Source organism: Oncorhynchus tshawytscha, linkage group LG10, assembly GCF_018296145.1.
Source record: "Oncorhynchus tshawytscha isolate Ot180627B linkage group LG10, Otsh_v2.0, whole genome shotgun sequence".
Lineage (NCBI taxonomy): Eukaryota > Metazoa > Chordata > Actinopteri > Salmoniformes > Salmonidae > Oncorhynchus > Oncorhynchus tshawytscha.
Genome location: NC_056438.1, coordinates 51,979,566 through 52,000,086, shown reverse-complemented (window position 1 = coordinate 52,000,086; position 20,521 = coordinate 51,979,566). Strand labels below are relative to the sequence as shown.

The 20,521-nt window shown below is 45.4% G+C and overlaps 1 protein-coding gene across 7 annotated transcripts in view; it reads left to right on the top strand.

Annotated features, from left to right (window-relative positions):
* LOC112260417 (partitioning defective 3 homolog) overlaps positions 1 to 20,521 on the top strand; it is a 251,869-nt gene that overhangs the window by 120,814 nt on the left and 110,534 nt on the right. For 6 of the 7 annotated variants that reach the window (XM_024435501.2, XM_024435497.2, XM_024435496.2 and 3 more), the window contains 7 exons: positions 7,925 to 8,010; positions 9,115 to 9,198; positions 10,499 to 10,624; positions 13,604 to 13,805; positions 13,907 to 14,099; positions 18,215 to 18,354; positions 18,621 to 18,737. In XM_024435501.2, coding sequence (XP_024291269.1) covers positions 7,925 to 8,010; positions 9,115 to 9,198; positions 10,499 to 10,624; positions 13,604 to 13,805; positions 13,907 to 14,099; positions 18,215 to 18,354; positions 18,621 to 18,737 — 948 coding nt within the window. The remainder of the gene's footprint in view (positions 1 to 7,924; positions 8,011 to 9,114; positions 9,199 to 10,498; positions 10,625 to 13,603; positions 13,806 to 13,906; positions 14,100 to 18,214; positions 18,355 to 18,620; positions 18,738 to 20,521) is intronic. The other variant, XM_024435500.2, reaches the window with a different exon arrangement.

Below are 20,521 nucleotides of genomic sequence, written 5' to 3'. Positions count from 1 at the left end.
TGTCTCGATATATAATCTGAGTAATCAGACGAGTGCATGTTTCACAAAGTCCTTTGTCTCAACTACTGGTGACTCCTTGGCTTCTCTCCTCTCTGTGTTTTCTCTGGCTTGGTGTTAGATGCTACAGTGAAACAGAACAGACTGACTCTGTTGAAAAGTAAGGCGCCACTAAGGTGAAATTCCTTGACGTCTTTCACAAACAAAGCAGTGCTATCTAAAGCACGGAATGAGAAGGACCTAGGAGAAGTGTGGAGCCACTAGTCTTCTCTCTGAGGAACAAAGCTGTACTTTCTCTGATCTCCCACTAGTCTCAAGACCGACAAGTTTCTTCCCTGCAAGCCCAAAGGCAGCCATCTTACAGCGTAACTTGTTTCTCCCTCAGCCACAAGACTGGTTGTGTGGGTAATGGGCGTCTTGTGACAATTATCTCTCTTTTTCACTCTTTCTTGCTCTCTCTTTCATTCTCTCGCTCTCACATAATCTCCCTATCTCCTCTCTTCCGCCTCTCTCTCAGCTTTCAGTTTTTACAGTTATTTGGTCTCTTACTCACACAGGGAATGCTCAGTTAACCTGACAAGTGTTCCTGCCAGCATCACAATGCAGTTACTCTGAAACATCACTTCAATCTGCCTTTAGTAAATGCTTCATGTAAACCAAGTCTAATGCTGAAGTGACCTTCGTTGCTCCACAGCTTATCTGTAGAGGAATTTCTTGAACATGCAGTGGGAATTTCCTGTGTGTGTGTGTGTGTGTGTGTGTGAGATTCTCTGCTTACATATATGAATTCCTCCTCTCCAATGTGTGAAACTATGCATCCTTTGTTCTCTGATTCGTTCTCACCTTGGCTAGTACATACAAGCCTGTTAATTCCTGTTTAGGGTTTTTGATGTGCTCAGTGGAGTGAGAAATAGCTCCCTCCATGCAAACAGTCTCACAACAGCTTCATTACCCCCCCAGCGAGCCACAGTAGACACACTATGCGTCCCAAATGGCACCCTATTCCCATTGTAGTGCACTATTTTTGACCAGAGCCCTACGAACTAGGGTATCATTTGGGTCGTAACCACTGCCGCTCAATGGGGAGACAATAATCACTTCTTGGAATTCACACCCTAAACTGGTAGAAACAATGCAATATTACGTAGTCAGTCAGGTCTAGAAAAATACAACATAACATCTAAGCATATGATTATGTTATTTATATGTACTGCGCATATGAGGTGTGTGATCCTACCCAACTTTGAGATGATCAAGAAGCTCATATGAGGGATCCCACCTTCGCTCTGCTCAGACTCTCGTTGGGACTGCACTAGACTGCCGTGTATGTGTGTGCGGCTGTGCGTGTGTCTGTGTGTGCGTCCAGCTGATTCGGTGCCACGTCTCATATGCTTCCCATTACATCCTGTGTTTCAGAACAGCCACCACCAGCCACCCCCCACACACACACACACACACACACACCTGGCTGACTAGTTCTACTGATCGTGTTGATTGTGTTTTAACACCAAACATCACAACTGCCGGTATTTGTTGGACCAGTGCCTATGTCAACTCAGGATTCCTGTAAAAAAATAAGCTAAGCAGGCCTCAGGGAAGGGGCATATACTATACCGGGACTCTGGAGTGGTAGTCCGACTAGGTCAGAGGAGGAAACCACTAAGCTACGTTTAGCTTGACCTCAGCAAGGAACACTTACACCCTCTCTTTTCACTTGCTGCAGGTCGTTGGCATATATCCCCTCTCATCTACACTCATTAAAACAGCGTTTAAAATATCCTCCTTTTCTCTCACTTTCTGGGAAAAGGGGAACAGTATCTGAACGTTTCCCAAACTTTCCGTATCTCCACATTCAATGAGTTAGGCTGGTTTTTGTTTACTGCAAGAAGTCATTGCTATGCAGATGAGTAGTCTGTGTGTCATGTTGATATGTGCTCCGTCCCTCCCCTTCGCTGCTCTGTCAGTGATTGTCTGGATATCGGAAATGGATGCTCGGGAATGAAGTGGATCGCAGATGGAGCTTTTGAGAGTAGAGACTGGAAATCTCATTTTGCGCCTCCGTATTGTTATTGCTCTGCTGGCTGCTCTGAAAACGGCTTAGCTGGGTGTTTTTCTTTGGGCTGGCCCTCCACTCTCATTGCCTGTTTATATACAGACAGTACACCAGGCAGTCAGAGTTTCCTTTGCTTTACACTGTCTGCCTCAGACTGGGCTAAGGACACCCCCGTATCCTGTCAACGTCATCCTGTCAGTGTTTTTTGTGTGTTTTCAGCCAGCCGACAGGAAAGTGTGTCCAGTGCAAAATCGAAAGTATTCAGATCCCTTGACTTTTTCCCAATTTTTACACGTTATAGCCTTATTTTGAAATTGATGAGGAAAAACACATTTAATCCATCTACACACTAGATTTATTTTTATTTTTAACATTGCAAATTTATAAAAAAAATAAAAAAAACATATACCTTATATAATTCAGAGCATTTGCTATGAGACTCAAAATTGAGCTCTACGGACAATTCCTTCGACATCATGAGTTGTTTTTTTGTTCTGACATGCGCTATCAACTGTGGGACCTTATATAGACAGGTGTTTGCCTTTCCAAATCATGTCCAATCAATTGAATTTACCACAGGTGCACTCCAAGTTGTAGAAACATCTCAAGGTTGATGAAAGGAAACAGGACGTACCTGAGCTCAATTTTGAGTTTCATAGCAAATGCTCTGAATAATGTAAATAAGGTATTTTTTTATATATATTTTTATATATATATTTGCTAACATTTCTCAACCTGTCTTCACTTTGTCATTACGGGCTATTGTGTGTAGATTGAGGAAAACAATTTGTCACGTTACAGGGCTGTAAACGTAACAAAATGTGGAAAAAGTCACGGGGTCTGAATACTTTCCAAATGTGGGCTGTGTGTGCCTAGCTAGCCAGGAGTCAACAGCTTGGTATGTTGCCTTCATAATTGCCTGTCTAGCAGTAAAAATTAGGCCTGTTTAAGATAGTAGCAGTGGCAATGATGTGTGCGGTATTGGCAGTCTGCTTGACTATGAGACTTAATTTAATTCACTAGTAGTTGTAATTGGATATAGTGCTCCTTAATGATCCTAAGGACACCTGGGGCTCTCTGTATGCATACTGTCTCACTTCCCCAGAAATGGAACCAAATCTAGCCTTAAAGCTAGAATCCTCAATTGAAACGATAGCAAAGCGGACACCCCGTCCTGTGTTGTGGTAAAAAAAAGCTGAGGGATGGGCCTGGAGGAATGCAACCACTCTCAAATTCATAGACACAGCTATGGATACAAGGACTGACCATCCATGATAGTTTCAACCAGGCTATACAGTCTTTGTTTACAAACGTTGTTAAACAAGCTATTATTTTGGGATCTGATGAAGTATGACAGTTGACCTAAACTCGTGAGGCATTTATAAGTTCTATTCTTTAATGGGCATTTTTAAGTTAAAAAAAAAATGAATGTAGTGACTACAGATTCCAGCTTTAAGAGGGGTTTCCTGGGAGGGGTCACCAAGCCAGTGACACAGGACCTGTTTGTCAGGTCTCTATGAGATATATTAAAGACTCCTGTAGGTATTTGTTGGCTTGTGTGTGTTTCCGTGTCTCTGCGGGTGCGTGTCTGTGTGTCCCCGTAAACAATCAGCAGTCCATTTCCAGCAGGAGCACACTTCATTAAGTACAGTCTGTCATTCTGCTACACAGGCCACTTCATTTACACTGAGAGCTAGAAGGGGGGGGGGACTTGGATTGATTTTACTATTCAAATTGAATGAGCCCACAGGCCCAAGTGTCGTTGGGGTAGATCACTAAGATGAGGAAACAAACAATGACTCGGCTGAAAAAGAAACCGCGGCCTGTCCTGTGATAAAGGGAGTAGTGCCATTTGGGACTCAGCCACGGCCTGCGTTACCTGCCTGCCTGTAGCCTGTCTTGTCTTCCCAGTAGCCATTAAACCCCAGCCCCGACTTGCACATATAGTGTTCTAACCACTTGGTTAGATTGGGAGGAAATGTACGTCCTGTTGGCACAGGAGGAGTTTAGTGCCATGTTGTGTTTTTAAGTGACTTTTGACAGTTAAATCTAATGTGAAGTCTTGAAAGTCTCTCTTTTAGTTGCTGTAGGGTTATTGAGTGCGCTGTGTGAAGTGCAAACTGTGGCAGGGTCTACAGTCAATCACGGACTACAGGAAGAAACCCAGCCCAGTCACGGACCAGGATGTCTTGCTCCCAGGCAGACTAAATAACTTTTTTGCCCGCTTTGAGGACAATACAGTGCCACTGACACGGCCTGCAACGAAAACATGCGGTCTCTCCTTCACTGCAGCCGAAGTGAGTAAGACATTTAAACGTGTTAACCCTCGCAAGGCTGCAGGCCCAGACGGCATCCCCAGCCGCGCCCTCAGAGCATGCGCAGACCAGCTGGCCGGTTTGTTTACGGACATATTCAACCAATCCCTATACCAGTCTGCTGTTCCCACATGCTTCAAGAGGGCCACCATTGTTCCTGTTCCCAAGAAAGCTAAGGTAACTGAGCTAAACGACTACCGCCCCGTAGCACTCACATCCGTCATCATGAAGTGCTTTGAGAGACTAGTCAAGGACCATATCACCTCCACCCTACCTGACACCCTTGACCCACTCCAATTTTGCTTACCGCCCAAATAGGTCCACAGACGATGCAATCTCAACCACACTGCACACTGCCCTAACCCATCTGGACAAGAGGAATACCTATGTGAGAATGCTGTTCATCGACTACAGCTCGGCATTCAACACCATAGTACCCTCCAAGCTCGTCATCAAGCTCGAGACCCTGGGTCTCGACCCCGCCCTGTGCAACTGGGTACTGGACTTCCTGACGGGCCGCCCCCAGGTGGTGAGGGTAGGCAACAACATCTCCTCCCCGCTGATCCTCAACACTGGGGCCCCACAAGGGTGCGTTCTGAGCCCTCTCCTGTACTCCCTGTTCACCCACGACTGCGTGGCCACGCACGCCTCCAACTCAATCATCAAGTTTGCGGACGACACAACAGTGGTAGGCTTGATTACCAACAACGACGAGACGGCCTACAGGGAGGAGGTGAGGGCCCTCGGAGTGTGGTGTCAGGAAAATAACCTCACACTCAACGTCAACAAAACTAAGGAGATGATTGTGGACTTCAGGAAACAGCAGAGGGAACACCCCCCATCCACATCGATGGAACAGTAGTGGAGAGGGTAGCAAGTTTTAAGTTCCTCGGCATACACATCACAGACAAACTGAATTGGTCCACTCACACAGACAGCATCGTGAGGAAGGCGCAGCAGCGCCTCTTCAACCTCACGAGGCTGAAGAAATTCGGCTTGTCACCAAAAGCACTCACAAACTTCTACAGATGCACAATCGAGAGCATCCTGGCGGGCTGTATCACCGCCTGGTATGGCAACTGCACCGCCCTCAACCGTAAGGCTCTCCAGAGGGTAGTGAGGTCTGCACAACGCATCACCGGGGCAAACTACCTGCCCTCCAGGACACCTACACCACCCGATGCTACAGGAAGGCCATAAAGATCATCAAGGACATCAACCACCCGAGCCACTGCCTGTTCACCCCACTGTCATCCAGAAGGCGAGGTCAGTACAGGTGCATCAAAGCTGGGACCGAGAGACTGAAAAACAGCTTCTATCTCAAGGCCATCAGACTGTTAAACAGCCACCACTAACATTGAGTGGCTACTGCCAACACACTGTCAATGACACTGACTCTACTCCAGCCACTTTAATCATGGGAATTGATGGGAAATGATGTAAATATATCACTAGCCACTTTAAACAATGCTACCTTATATAATGTTACTTACCCTACATTATTCATCTCATATGCATACGTAGATACTGTACTCTATATCATCGACTGCATCCTTATGTAATACATGTATCACTAGCCACTTTAACTATGCCACTTGGTTTACATACTCATCTCATATGTATATACTGTACTCGATATCATCTACTGTATCTTGCCTATGCTGCTCTGTACCATCACTCATTCATATATCCTTATGTACATATTCTTTATCCCCTTACACTGTGTATAAGACAGTAGTTTTGTTTTGGAATTGTTAGTTAGATTACTTGTTCGTTATTACTGCATTGTCGGAACTAGAAGCACAAGCATTTCACTACACTCGCATTAACATCTGCTAACCATGTGTATGTGACAAATAAAATTTGATTTGATTTGATTTTGATTTGAAACTGTCATATTTGAGACTCCTATCACTATCAAGTATTTTTTTATTTTACCTTTATTTAACTAGGCAAGACAGTTAAGAACAAATTCTAATTTTCAATGCCTAGGAACAGTGGGTTAACTGCCTGTTCAGGGGCAGAACGACAGATTTGTACCTTGTCAGCTCGGGGGTTTGAACTTGCAACCTTCAGGTTACTAGTCAAACGCTCTAACCACTAGGCTACGCTGCCGCCATCTTGAGCCAGCAATAGCCAGCAGAATGTGTATCTACTGTAGTTTGATCAAATTATGTTAGTTTTTGCAGACAATACATTTGAGTCACTCAAATCACTCGCATCTTGATGCTGGGTGGGTGGGTGCGTTGTGGGGCCCTATTGCCTCGAGCCAATAGTTTAATGATGGAGAACAGACAGTGTCTGCAACTTTCCCCTCAACATTCGCTCCCTGTCCCTGTGCCTTGCCTGGGGGGAGAAATGCCACACTATTACATTTTTTAAAGTCACTTCTTTTGACCAGGGCCCACTGCGCAGGTTAGGAAAATGGAATTGTCACTCAATGAATAAAACAGAAGTCCTTAGAGAAGCTGCTATTGAAATGTGGCAGTGGGACTCGCCTGAGGCATCTGTGATGGTGAATGTGATTCACAAACCCTTTCAAGGAACAGAGTGTTGTCTTGGGGAATAGAATGTGAATATTGTATTTTTCTTTACCTTTTCATAAATATCTGCCCCCGTCTGTTTCTTTCTTTGGAGAAAGGCTGCCCTCCCCTTTCTCTGTCTACACAATATCGTTTACGTGTAACCCACGGCGTCTCAAACCCGTTTGTCGCGCTCAGAAACCAATTAACAAGCCATAACTCCGGTTAAGCATAGGACACGTTTCTATGAGACATGCTCTGTAGCCACTGTGAGCTTCGTCTGAAGGACAACAGGACTGTGGTTCAGACAGGCAGCGTAGCCCCCACCACTGTATGTCCCCCTCTCTGCAGCAAACAGTGCGCTGTCATGGCAACAATGACAGTCTAACCGTATAACCGACGGTTATGGATGACGAACGCCATGAAAATAAAACAAGTCATGATGGGTAAAGAAAAAGAACCGCCATCTAAAATGTCATGACCGACACAGCCATCGTTTTTAATACTGAGGCGAGCTGTTACCGTGGCTGCTGTTGCCGTGGCTCCTCCGCCTTCTCCGGTGTCGCTGTCGGCTCTCTCGCGGGCGCTCTCTAGGTCCCCTGAGTCACTCCGGAGTCCTGGCTCTACTGAGACAGAAGATATACAGTACAATAGGTGCAATGTCCAGAGTCAGGGCACAGTGAGAGATGGCAGACTGAGGGTTATAGAGGGCTTTGTGCATTTTCAAAGGAGAGCAGCCTGTCGTGTCTGCCTGGCCATTTTTTTTTCAGGTTTGAATAGCAGCGAATACACAGGCTCTAATAGGGACTTTTATGTAGGTTACCTGTCTGTTGGGTCTTGTTTCCTACTTAGCGTTTTTGAATGATTTAAACCATACCACTCATTTCGGCACGGAATGGAACATCGTTCAACGTCTGTTCCGATAGGACTCCAGAAGCTTGGTTTGATGGGATGTCCAAGTGCTGTCACAGAGATCCTTTTAATCAATATAGGAGTTCTATAATGTAATTCTATGGCTGTTGTCTTGTGTTTTGCAGGATGAGGAGGAGGAGGAGAACAGCAGGATCGAGCCGATTGGCCGAGCTGATTCCTGTATGGACCACACCCCTCTGAGGTCCCTAGAGTAAGTTCCTCAGAACGTTGTCCAATTACAGATTGAGGACTATACGTCCCAATTGGCACCCTATTCCCTATATAGAATTATGGAATATAGCCCACTATATAGTGAATAGCGTGCAATTTGGGATATATACAGGGCTTTTGGCTCTGCCTCTTCCTCAAACTACCTCTCTGATCACCTGATGTTGATCACTAACAAGTAAAGGAAGTAGCATTCACATGTGGCAGGAGAATGAGTGCCAGTTAACTACCTAAAACCTCTGAGCTGAACCTAACCCCACACCACTGCTGCTATCGTTTCTTCTCCATGTTGTAATTCATGTAAATAATATTTCTAGATTCAGGACAGGTAATATTTTGTTCAACAGGTTTGGAGAAAATCTTTTTAAACCCCTAGCTAACGTTCGTTGTTGGAACTCGGGTGAACCCAGCATCATCATCAACCATAAAACTGACCCATGTGCTGATCCATTGTCTTGGCGATATTAATAACTCTCATTGTTTTCTAACTGTCATTAACTCTCTTGCATGCCTCCAGTCTAATCTGCAGGTACAGTATGTCGTTGATATCATTTCACCCAGTAAGGACGGTTCGTATGCGTAGTACCTTTATCCTACAGGAAACAGAAACACGTCTGAAGACTATGGAAGGTCAATGGGTCACAGGTCAAAGAACACAAGATCAACCATGTTTAAAAACACATTTGATACCATTTACTGAATAGAACTATCAAATCTAAATCTAAATAACATCTGGGGGGGAAATCGGAATCTGAAAGACCATCTGAAGGTTTAGAAATATATGTATAGATATATATGACATGTACAAATATAGTATAGTATTTATGGAATATAACATAGTATTTATGGAAACCTACCTTGACACTCCTTAGAACTGGGTTCTGAATGATGCGTTTCTGTGACCTGGGATGTGGGGAGAAGCCCCTGGCGTGACGTTCATCCCTAGTGCTTCAGACAGACATGTTTTTTAAAATTAATTTCTGCCTGCTCCATTTGTTATGGTTTCTTCCTCCTTCCTTACTTCCAGTTGTTTTGCCCGTATGTGGTTTCACCCTCTCACCCCTCCTCATCCATCATTGTCTCACAGTGACATTGTAAAGCTGGTAGAAGTCTCCAATGATGGCGGGCCCTTGGGGATCCATGTAGTACCTTTCAGTGCCCGGGACCGCAGGTAAAGCCCTCCCACTATTACAGCACCTGACAGACAGGCAGCAGGCTCACTGACGCTATGCAGGCCTGACACTGAGAGGGAGAACGAGGGAGGGGGGGGGACAGACAAAGAGAGAGGGAGGGAGAGAGCTTAGTCTGCCATGGCCCCTGCATCCTCCTCGTGTGCCCCAGTGTACTACACACCCACTACACATGGACCTACGCTTCATACACGTCATGCTCACACATCACGAAGTGATTAGCTAGTTTACAGTGATCAATCATGGTTGTTCCCGTGTTTGCAGGTGACTGTCATGTTCCTCCGTGACTCCCGTCTGAAGGATTTGACATGATTTGAAGGTTGCGTCATACACATTTCAGTCCACATACGTCTCAGAAGATGTAAAGGAATCATTTATTTACTGGTCTTGCATTTATGTCCACTAGCACATACCTAGGTTTACAGTTCCTGGTCCCAAATCTATTTGTGCTGTCATGTTAACTCCTTGTCATGCCAAACAGGACAGGGAGTGGCAAGGAGTGGCATGATCACATAAACAGACTGGTACCCAGGCTAGCTTATTCCCTCCAGAGTCAGAGAATCTTCCAGGCGAAGTTCTGGAAAAGCGGGGGATTTCGGGAAAGGCACGGCATCTCACAGTGTGTCTACATACCTGTGAATAATAAGTTATCTTTGAATAGTTTTAGCACATTTATGGTAATTTGCTTGATTTACATTGAACCCTGGCCTACTCGGTATTCAATATTTCAGCGAAGTCAGCATTGTTTAGCAGTCAGGAAGCCTGGAGGTTTACTATGGCGGATTACTGCACTGACAGCCGTCACATCTGAAGGCTTCCCGAACTAAAATGTGACGGAGCAGCATTTCTCTAAGTCCTACGTCTTACTGTCGACCTGACCATTTCTCCTGTCAGAATGATACTGTTTGGCATTTGGCAGTTCAGTCGGGAGCTGAACTTGGAATTCAGGTAAGAGAGACGCCACAAATTGTCCCTCGATCTCACACGCACTTAGCCAGAAAAACAGAATGAAAATGTATGCACTCACTAATTTAAGTCTGGTTAAGATGCCTAAAATGGAAATTAAAACCATACACCAGCCAGTGGCCTCAGTGAGGATGCAGATGACATGAAGGACATGTTCCTACAGTAAAGTGTTGGTCATGTAGAGCCTAGACGTTTGCTGTAAAGCTTTTCAGTAGATCTCTTCACAGGCCTGCTCTGAGTCTCATTTTGAACCCTGAAGGCTCTTGCACGGCTGCCAGCAGCAATAAACCAACGTCTGCTTCTGAATGTTTCCAGGACTCTAGGCCTGTTGGTCAAGCGCCTGGAGAGGGGAGGCAAGGCGCAGGAGCAGGGTCTGTTCCAGGAGAACGACTGCATCGTACGCATTAATAATGGAGACCTGCGGAACATCCATTTTGAACAGTAAGACACCTGTATCTACCGAGCCGGGGTGGACCACCGGTCCTGAGCCCCCTGCCCGCCAGTCCCTCCCCTGCTCCTCTCCCTTCATCTCCTCTCCACGGCTCTGTCTTCTAACCGAAGCAGGGCCTCTGCTGCCGCCGCTGTTCTGTTGCAAAGCTAACCTCGTTCCTGTTTGACTCCTCCTAGGTTGATCATACTGTTGCGTCTTGGTAAAATGGAGGCTGGCTGCTGTCCTCTCCATACCTTCAATCCTTTCTATATCCCCATATATCTATCAGCTCCATCGGCTGCTGTGAATACTAACCCCTCCCTGTTTGACTCTTAGGTCAAGCCTACCTTCAGTAGGTGCTACCCACTCAGCATCCATTCCTTTGTCTCTCAGCTCCATTGGCTCCCTCGCTACCCCTGCTTAACTTCCATAGCTTCTGATTTTCAGTGATTTCTCTCTCTCGCTCTCTCTCTCTCGCCCTCAGCTCCTCTGTCTGACCCAGATCCTAACACCCTAACTGCTGCTGCTGCCTCCCATCCCACTCTGCTGCAGATACTGTTCCATAGAAATAGAATGAGTACTTCCTGCTTTACGCCTGTGGGTACACTCAAAATGGCCTGCCATTATGGCGTCATTGACTTGAATGGGGAGCCCATTCTATTCATTCTAGCTAAAGCTTCTGAATACAATGTGCAGTCTCTCTTTGTCCTCTGTGGTCTACTGTATGTCTATGTCAACATCAACGGGCTGCTCCAGGTTTTGTGCTTTTCAGAAGCATCGGCACTACTGTCATGGATTTTCTGTGCGCACACACTCACTCACAATAAACCTATGGCTATACTACAGCCCTCCCAGCCCCTTCCTTAAAGATATAACAAATACGCTCTTCTGACATTTAGCATGTGTAAAACTGTCTGTTTTCATATATTTAATTCAACCCCAGTAAATAACCTGGGATAGGAAACCGATTACATCTTGTCTGGGACTTGATCTAGCCTGAAATTGGGAAGTCACTGGGTGATATCCATTTCCTTTGGGAATATTATCAGTGGCTGGGAAAACAGCTAGAAATGTTGGCAAGGAATTGCAGGTTCATTGGGAGTGGAGTTATGATGTCTGTTCATCTTTTATTTGAGAGTGGAGATGTCTACATCCCAAATAGTACCCTATGCCCTATAGTGAGGGGAAAAGTATTTGATCCCCTGCTGATTTTGTAAGTTTTCCCACTGACAAAGACATGATCAGTCTATAATTTTAATGGTAGGTTTGTTTGAACAGTGAGAGACAGAATAACAACATCAAAATCCAGAAAAACGCATGTAAAAAATTGTATAAATTGATTTGCATTTTAATGAGGGAAATAAGTATTTGACCTCCTCTCAATCAGAAAGATTTCTGGCCACCAGGTATCTTTTATACAGGTAACGAGCTGAGATCTCAATTTGCCTAATCTCAGTTTGTTACCTGTATAAAAGACACCTGTCCACAGAAGCAATCAATCAATCTCCACCATGGCCAAGACCAAAGAGCTCTCCAAGGATGTTAGGGACAAGATTGTAGACCTACACAAGGCTGGAATGGGCTACAAAACCATCGCCAAGCAGCTTGGTGAGAAGGTGACAACAGCTGATGCGACCAAAATGGAGCTCTTTGGCATCAACTCAACCTGTCGTGTTTGGAGGAGGAGGAATGCTGCCTATGACTCCAAGAACACCATCCCCACCGTCAAACATAGAGGTGGAAACATTATGCTTTGGGGGTGTATTTCTGCTAAGGGGACAGGACAACTTCACTGCATCAAAGAGACGATGGACAGGGCCATGTACCATCAAATCTTGGGTGAGAACCTCCTTCCCTCAGCCAGGGCATTAAAAATGGGTTGTGGATGGGTATTCCAGCATGACAAAGACCCAAACACATGGCCAAGGCACAAAGGAGTGGCTCAAGAAGAAGGACATTAAGATCCTGGAGTGGCCTAGCCAGTCTCCAGACCTTAATCCCATAGAAAATCTGTGGAGGGAGCTGAAGGTTCGAGTTGCCTCAAAACCTTAATGACTTCGAGAAGATCTGCAAAGAGGAGTGGGACAAAATCCCTCCTGAGATGTGTGCAAACCTGGTGGCCAACTACAAGAAACGTCTGACCTCTGAGATTGCCAACAAGGGGTTTGCCACCAAGTACTAAGTCATGTTTTGCAGAGGGGTCAAATACTCATTTCCCTCATTAAAATGCAAATCAATTTATAACCTTTTTAACATGCGCTTTTCTGGATTTTGTTGTTGCTATTCTGTCTCTCACTGTTCAAATAAACCTACAATTAAAATTATAGACAGATTATTTCTTTGTCCGTGGGCTAATGTACAAAATCAGCAGGGGATCAAATACTTTTTTCCCTCACTGTATATAGTACACTGCTTTTGCCCAGAGCCTATAGCCCCTGGCCTATGGTGCCATTGGGAGCGCATCCGAGATGACTGGCAATGTCACCTTTTACTGTACTGTAACAGGTGTGGATAACAAGACTACTGCTACGGCAACATTACACTCGACAGATGTTTTCAGTTCACACCTACCTTACCTCATGTTGAAGGGGTTTAAAAGGATTTCTCTCCAATCATTCTATGAAAAACCCCATTCCTTTCATCTGTAGCCAATTGTGGGATTACATGATAAAACCTGGCAAACCTATTCTAAAGCTGTACATGGTTACTTTCAACAGGCTTTAGTCACTGATACACAGTGCAGGTGGACCACCACTAGTGTATAGTGTGTCTGCGTGGTCCACCAGCCCTGTTTTGACTGTAGGGTCGTAAAACTCCAGTAACTTTCCCTAAACCTCCTGGTTTTGGAGGATTCAGAATTTCCTGCTTTTATTTCACTCGATTCCCAGAATCGTCCAACAGGATTTCCAGAACACCAAAGGAATGTTGGGGAAATCACCTGCGATTTCGCCACGCTGGTTGACTGTTGTTTTGGTTCTGCCTTCCCTCAGAGCCCAGAACATGTTCCGCCAGGCCATGCGTTCCCCGGTCATCATGTTCCACGTGGTTCCCAACCTGATGAAGGCCCAGTACGAGCAGCTGTCGCACAGCGAGAGGAACCCCAACGTGGCCTACTCCTCTGGACGCTTCAGCCCCGACTCCCTAGCTAGCGAGAGAGGCAGCACAACCTCAGGCCTGGACCACACCCCACAGGTTTCTCACTATTTTTCTATACTCGCTGTCGTTGCTTTTAGAATGCAAGGCACATTCCTGTGAAAACAGACAATAAAATACTGTCTTATCTTAATTCACAGTCCCGTGGTCCCCATCCCCACCCTCACCCGGAGCAGGGAGACGCCTACACCCCTCTACCCCACCCCCATGGGGGCTCCATGGGCAAGCCCCCATCCGGCCACGCCCCCTCCCCTCACAGGGTGCTAAACTCAACCCCCACGGCGGGCTTCACCAAAAAGGTTGGCAGGAGACTCAACATCCAGCTCAAGAAAGGTCAGCATCCAACCCACACACACACACATACACACCTAAAGCTCAGCATCTGTTTAACCTCAGGAGGGCCGTGAGCTTTTCCTGACTATGGCCATCCCAAGGCCCAGAGGTTTTTTTTTTCCCCAGGTCAGTTCATGTGGTCAGGAAAAGCTCCTGGTCCTACATATTGAATGGTTGGAATCCATTCTTCACAGAGGTGGTTTGTGATTAGCCCGACAGAGAAAGCATCGCTGTAATCCTCTCCAGCCATGGTGGGTCTGAGAAAATTGCCTTCTTTCCTTCCCTCATTCTAAGAATTTAGCTTCTCAGCCTCAGAAGAAAAATAACTAGTGTTTAGGTTTGTGTGATGAAGTTGTATGAATAAATGATTCTTATATTTAGGCCTTCAAAGAAGACATTGTCAAATTGTTTGGTTCAAAATATATATTCATATTATTACAGTCACTTCAAAATTAACACACAGTACCAGTCAAAGGTTTGGACACCTACTCATCCAAAGGTTTTTCTTTATTTTTACTTTTTAATAATAGGGAAGACATCAAAACTATGAAATACCACATATGGAATGATGTAGTAACCAAACATGTTTTAAACAAATGAAAATCTATTTAATATTTGAGATTCTTTGAAGTGCCACCCTTTGCCTTGATGACAGCTTTGCAGTCTTGGCATTTTCTCAACCAGCTTCACCTGGAATGCTTTTCCAACAGTCTTGAAGGAGTTCCCACATATATGCTGAGCACTTGTTGGCTGTTTTTCCTTCACTCTTTGGTCCAAGTCTTCCCAAACCATCTCAATTGGGTTGAGTTTCGGTGATTGTGGAGGCCAGGTCATCTGATGCATTACTCCATCACTCTCCTTCTTGGTCAAATAGCCCTTACACAGCCTGGAGGTGTGTTTTGGGTCATTGTCCTGTTGAAAAACAAATGATAGTCCCACTAAGCGCAAACCGGATGGGATGGCGTATCACTGCAGAATGCTGTGGTAGCCATGCTGGTTAAGCGTGCCTTGAATTCTAAATAAAACACAGACAGTGTCACCAGCAAAGCACCATCACACCACCTCCTCCGTGCTTCACGGTGGGAACCACACATGCAGAGATCATCCGTTCACATACTCTGCGTCTCACAAAGACACGGTGTTCTGAAACAAAAATCTCAAATTTGGACTCCTCAGACAAAGAGACCTTTGGAAATCTGTCCATTGTCCTTTGCTCATGTTTCTTGGCACACCTGTTAATTGAAATGTATTCCAAGTGACAACCTCATGACAGCTTTGCATTCTCTCAAACTGCTTCATCAAGGCAAGGGGTGGCTACTTTGAAGAATCTCAAATATAAAATATATTTTGATATGTTTAACACTTTTTTGCTTACTTTTCTAAATGTTTAATTTAACTAGGCAAGTCAGTTAAGAACAAATTCTTATTTACAATGACGGCCTACCCCGACCAAACCCTAACCCGGACGACGCTGGGCCAATTGTGCAGCGCCCTACGGGACTCCCAATCACGGCCGGTTGTGATACAGCCTGGAATCAAACCAGGGTCTGGAGTGACGCCTCTAGCACTGAGAGGCCGTGCCTTAGATCGCTGCGCCACTCGGGAGCTTTATTGCTACATGATTCCATACGTGTTATTTCATAGTTTTGATGTCTTCACTATTATTCTACAATATAGATGAAAATAAAGAGAAACCCTGGAATGAGTAGGTGTCCAAACTTTTGACTGGTACAGTACGCTTCTCACTGCTCTTATAATGAACAGACATACACATCAGAATCAGTCAATGTTGCCTTAAATGTCAATAAAGATGGCCAAAAGGCCTCCCACTTTTGCCTGAAACGGTAGAGAGAAAATGTGTTGCAGATCCAGATTGATCCATTCATTCCAAATTCAACACATCTCTGGAGTGTATGTAGTGACTGACAGCTGGACAGAGTTGGCACTGCACAGGCCTCTGCAATAGGAGACACGCAGTCAGGCAGGTAGGCAGGCCATAGGAGACCAGTTGTGTGTGCCGGCACGGGCAACTGGGGGAGACAGAGGGCTTGTTGCTAGGCAGCCAATCGTCTGTGTAGTGTACACTATGTCAAAAGGCATGTTGAAAATCAACGGGCTGCTCCGTATGGCACACTAGCACTGTGTAGGGATCTCTTCACCGCCTTGGCCAGGTATGATGTATGTGTCCCAAACAGCACCCTATTCGCTATAGTGCACTATTTTTGACCATGGCCCATAGGGCTCTGGTTAAAAGTAGTGCACTATGTAGGGAATAGGGTGCCATTTATACAGTCCCCACAGACCACATCCAGGTGTGTATCATACTATTAGGTTTTTATTCACTTTCTTTTGAAAGGAGGCCTACATAAACATAGCACTGTTAATAACATCTACAGCCTTTGGCTTGTTTGTTGTGTTTTGAATGCAGCAGACTGAACCTTATTTGGTGGATAGATTTAGTTGGTTTGTCGACATCTTAAAGGGATACTTCAGAATTTTGGCAGTGAAGACCTTTATCTACTTCCCCAGAGTCTGATACCATTTTTATGTCTGTGTGTGCAGTTTGAAGGAAGTTGCTTACTAGCTTTGAGCGCAATGACTGGAAGTCTACCATTCCAGTGTTTTACTTGCTATATTGTATTTACTTTGCCACCATGGCCTTTTTTTGCCTTTACCTCCCTTATCTCACCTCATTTGCTCACATCGTATGTAGACTTGTTTATACTGTATTATTGACTGTATGTTTGTTTTACTCCATGTGTAACTCTGTGTCGTTGTATGTGTCGAACTGCTTTGCTTTATCTTGGCCAGGTCGCAATTGTAAATGAGAACTTGTTCTCAACTTGCCTACCTGGTTAAATAAAGGTTAAATAAAATAAAATAAATAAAGTCTATCGTAACAGCTAGCTTTTACTATAGACTTCCAGTCATTGTGCTAATGCTAGTTAGCAATTGTGCTAACGCTAGTTAGCAACTTCTTTCAAACTGCACACACAGACATGAAAATGGTATCCACGAGTTAATCTGACTTTGGGGAAGTAAAAAGAGGGCTTTTTTTGCAGAAATCCCGACGTATCCCTTTAAGATGTCAACATAACAAACTCACTGGCCTTTTCACAAAACTCTAACACAATCCATCTGGGATATTACAAGACTGATCTAACTTGTCTTGAAAGATCCCGTGTACCAAATGAAACACATTAATGCTAATGCCATTTACCGGTAACTATAATACGTGCCCGTCCTATGGTGGGAAGTTGATTGGCTCATTGACATGGAGGGGATTTAGATTGCTCTGAAACAGAATCCTCAGAGTGTTCTGGAATCCTCTCTGTGTTTGCCTTGCTTACATTACCATACACAGCTCAGACAGAGACAGAGGGGTTAGGCTTGGCAGACATTCTCCTAATGATCGGACTGTGGTGCCGGCGGGAGAGGAGAGAGAGAGAGATACCATCCTCATCCTCTGGACTCTGATTCAGGCCGGGAGGATTGGCTGGTCAACACGTTTTGTCTCAGCCTTTCATACTAGCTGTCCAGAATCCTTCCCATGTTGCATTTTCACTTTGGAATGCCTCATGGCCATGTCTGAATACCCATACTTGCGTTGTAAATAGGCTTTTTGGGGTATGCGAATTGAACACGTTTTATAGTAAGTGAAATTTCCGAACATTTAGTATGCTTTAAATGCCAGGATGTCATAGCCATTTTGGCTTTACATCTAGAAATCGCTGCATGTTATTGAGGAAGAGAATTGTCTTTTCCGACCCACGTGTTTGACAACAGCTGATAATCAAGAGAAGGGGACGCGAAATGAACAGATGGCGGGAAGCAACGCAATTGCAAATTAGATTACACGTTCTTGGTATGGGTGAGCCTAGTATGTTGATAATTGTTGCTTACTGCATACATTTCCACTAAACAGTACGTTCTAAATAGTATGTAGTATGTGTAATACACAGTGTGTCGTTTTGGTAAGTAGTAGGCAAGACACATTTCAAACACAGCCAGAATGTCTTGCTGCTGTGTAGACCTCACTGTACCTGTGACATGAGGGGAGTCAAAATGTGACGGGCGTTCTCGCGCGTTTCACATCCTCCTGTTTCATCCCTTAGGTCCAGAGGGTCTGGGTTTCAGCATCACTTCGCGTGACGTCCCCATCGGCGGCTCGGCGCCCATCTACGTGAAGAACATCCTGCCCCGAGGAGCTGCCATCCAGGACGGACGCCTCAAGGCTGGAGACAGGCTGCTGGAGGTGAGACCCGAGACCCAGGGGATGCTTCAGTAAAACGCTCTCATTGTCTGGTCACCCTGTTTCTAGATCTCTGTTCCCAATGGTTTATGTTGTGTTAGTCTCTAATACGGTGTGACTTTTGGCACGTAGGGACATGTTGTTTAGGCTCATAATAGTGTCTTGGTGGGATCAGTTCAAGTGAATGGCAGCGGGTTTCTCAGTGTGGGATTTAGGGGTCAAAATCGGAATGTGAATCTGTATGTTACTAATTGCCGTATGTGTTCCAGGTGAATGGAGTGGACTTAGTTGGTCGGACCCAGGAGGAAGTGGTCGCTCTGCTGAGGGCCACGCCTATGGGAGGAGCTGTGGGGCTGGTGGTGCTACGACAGGAGGAGACCTTCCTGGTAGGTCTCTCTGCTCCCCTAACACTGCAAACTCTACATTCCCTCCTCTCTAGGATGCTTAGAGTCCCCGTTTGTCATAATGTCCCCTACTCTCAGGAAAGTGTGTGTGTACATCAATATGCATGTCGTGGGGCCCTGTGGTTGTGTGCGTCTTATACCTTGTCACGGTTAATCTCCCAAGTTCCCCAGAAAGTATTGTGTTTTCCTTCCATTCTCCTCCTCACACAACATGCCAATGCAGCATGCAGATTGATTGTGCTACTCTGGCACGGCGCTACTCTCTATTATTCGTGTCTATGTCCCAAATGGCATCCTATTCCCTCCATAGTGCACTACTTTTGATCAGAGCCCTATGGATCCTGGTCAAATGTAGTGCACTATGTAGAGGGTGGGGCGCCATTTGGGACGCAGACCCTGATCCAAGTATTCTCGGTGGGAACCTGTAGCGCTCCGCTCCCTCAGAACAAATTGGATAGATTGATTGATGGATGGGTGAGAAAGCGGGCAGGTTAGGGACAGACTGAGAAATGCACTTGTTGTTGGGTGGAATATCAATCAGATTCAGAACCCACACAATAGGCCCTGTTCAAAAGTAGTGCACTAAATGGGGAATAGGGTGCCGTTTGAAACGCAGCCATGGTATGTTGTCAGAGTGACTAGAGGGTGACTACTCAGTTTGAGATTATAATGGCTCATGCCATGTAATGTGTTTAAATAGACGCGCCGTGTGTTTTAATTTGTTTTAATTGAAAGGTTTTGTCAATACACATGTTTTTTTAATGAAACAACACATCTGGGGTTCTGTTAGTGTGTCTGATGAAAGGAATATGTAGAGTTAATGCTGGGGTTAGTGCTGAGGTCTAAATCATAGTGTATGTGTTCCAAATGGCACCATATTACCTACAAAGTACACTACTTTTGACTAGAGGCCCTGGTCAAAAGTGGTGCACTATAAAGGGAGTAGGGTGCCATTTGGTGCGCAGGCAGTCCCGCCGAGGTTGATCAGTATTTACTACCCAAGTCACTGGCTACTATACGATCTCCCAACCAAACTGCCAGTATGCTTCTTTAACACCCGGGATGTTGCGCCAGGCTGAGTTATAGAACAGAGTAGCACTTAAATCCCCCCCTGTTGTGATAATAATGGGCCAGAGTTTTCTCCTCTCACCATTAGTGGATCACAGCCACCAGCAACCAACAGCAGGTTCAAACAACCCCCTCCAACAGTGACAGTTATTACAACTGAAGACGCACACACCCTATTGGCTGGCTGTCACTCTGGGCCAATCATTCTGGCCAGGCTGAGTTAGATGTTGAGCCCAGGGGCGTTCATCCAGGCCTCATCTGGATCAATACTCATCTTTTGATTAGTCCAGAGCCTTTCTTTCACTCAGGAGGATGTGTCCCAAATAGAACACCCTTTTCCCTATGGGGCCCCGGTCAAAAGTAGTGCACTATGTAGGGAATAGGGTGCCATTTGGGATGCAAGCTAGAGGTATCTGTCTGCTATCTCGTCTGACACACATGATGGGGGGAGGGTATAAATATTACACAGCGGAGAGAACCGCTTCTACCCCCAGGGGGAAAACACAGGCCTGGTTCTTCTGACTCTAGTAGTGGGGAAGAGAGCTGGAGCAGCTACTCTGAGTTATTCCCCGCCCCCAGGCAATGATTACTGATATGCTGGTAATATCCATAGATGGGCTATAGTGGTACATGTAGTTTGGTAAAGAAATGCACTCTGTTGGAGTGTGTGAACACTGGGTAGCCCACTTCTACTGCAC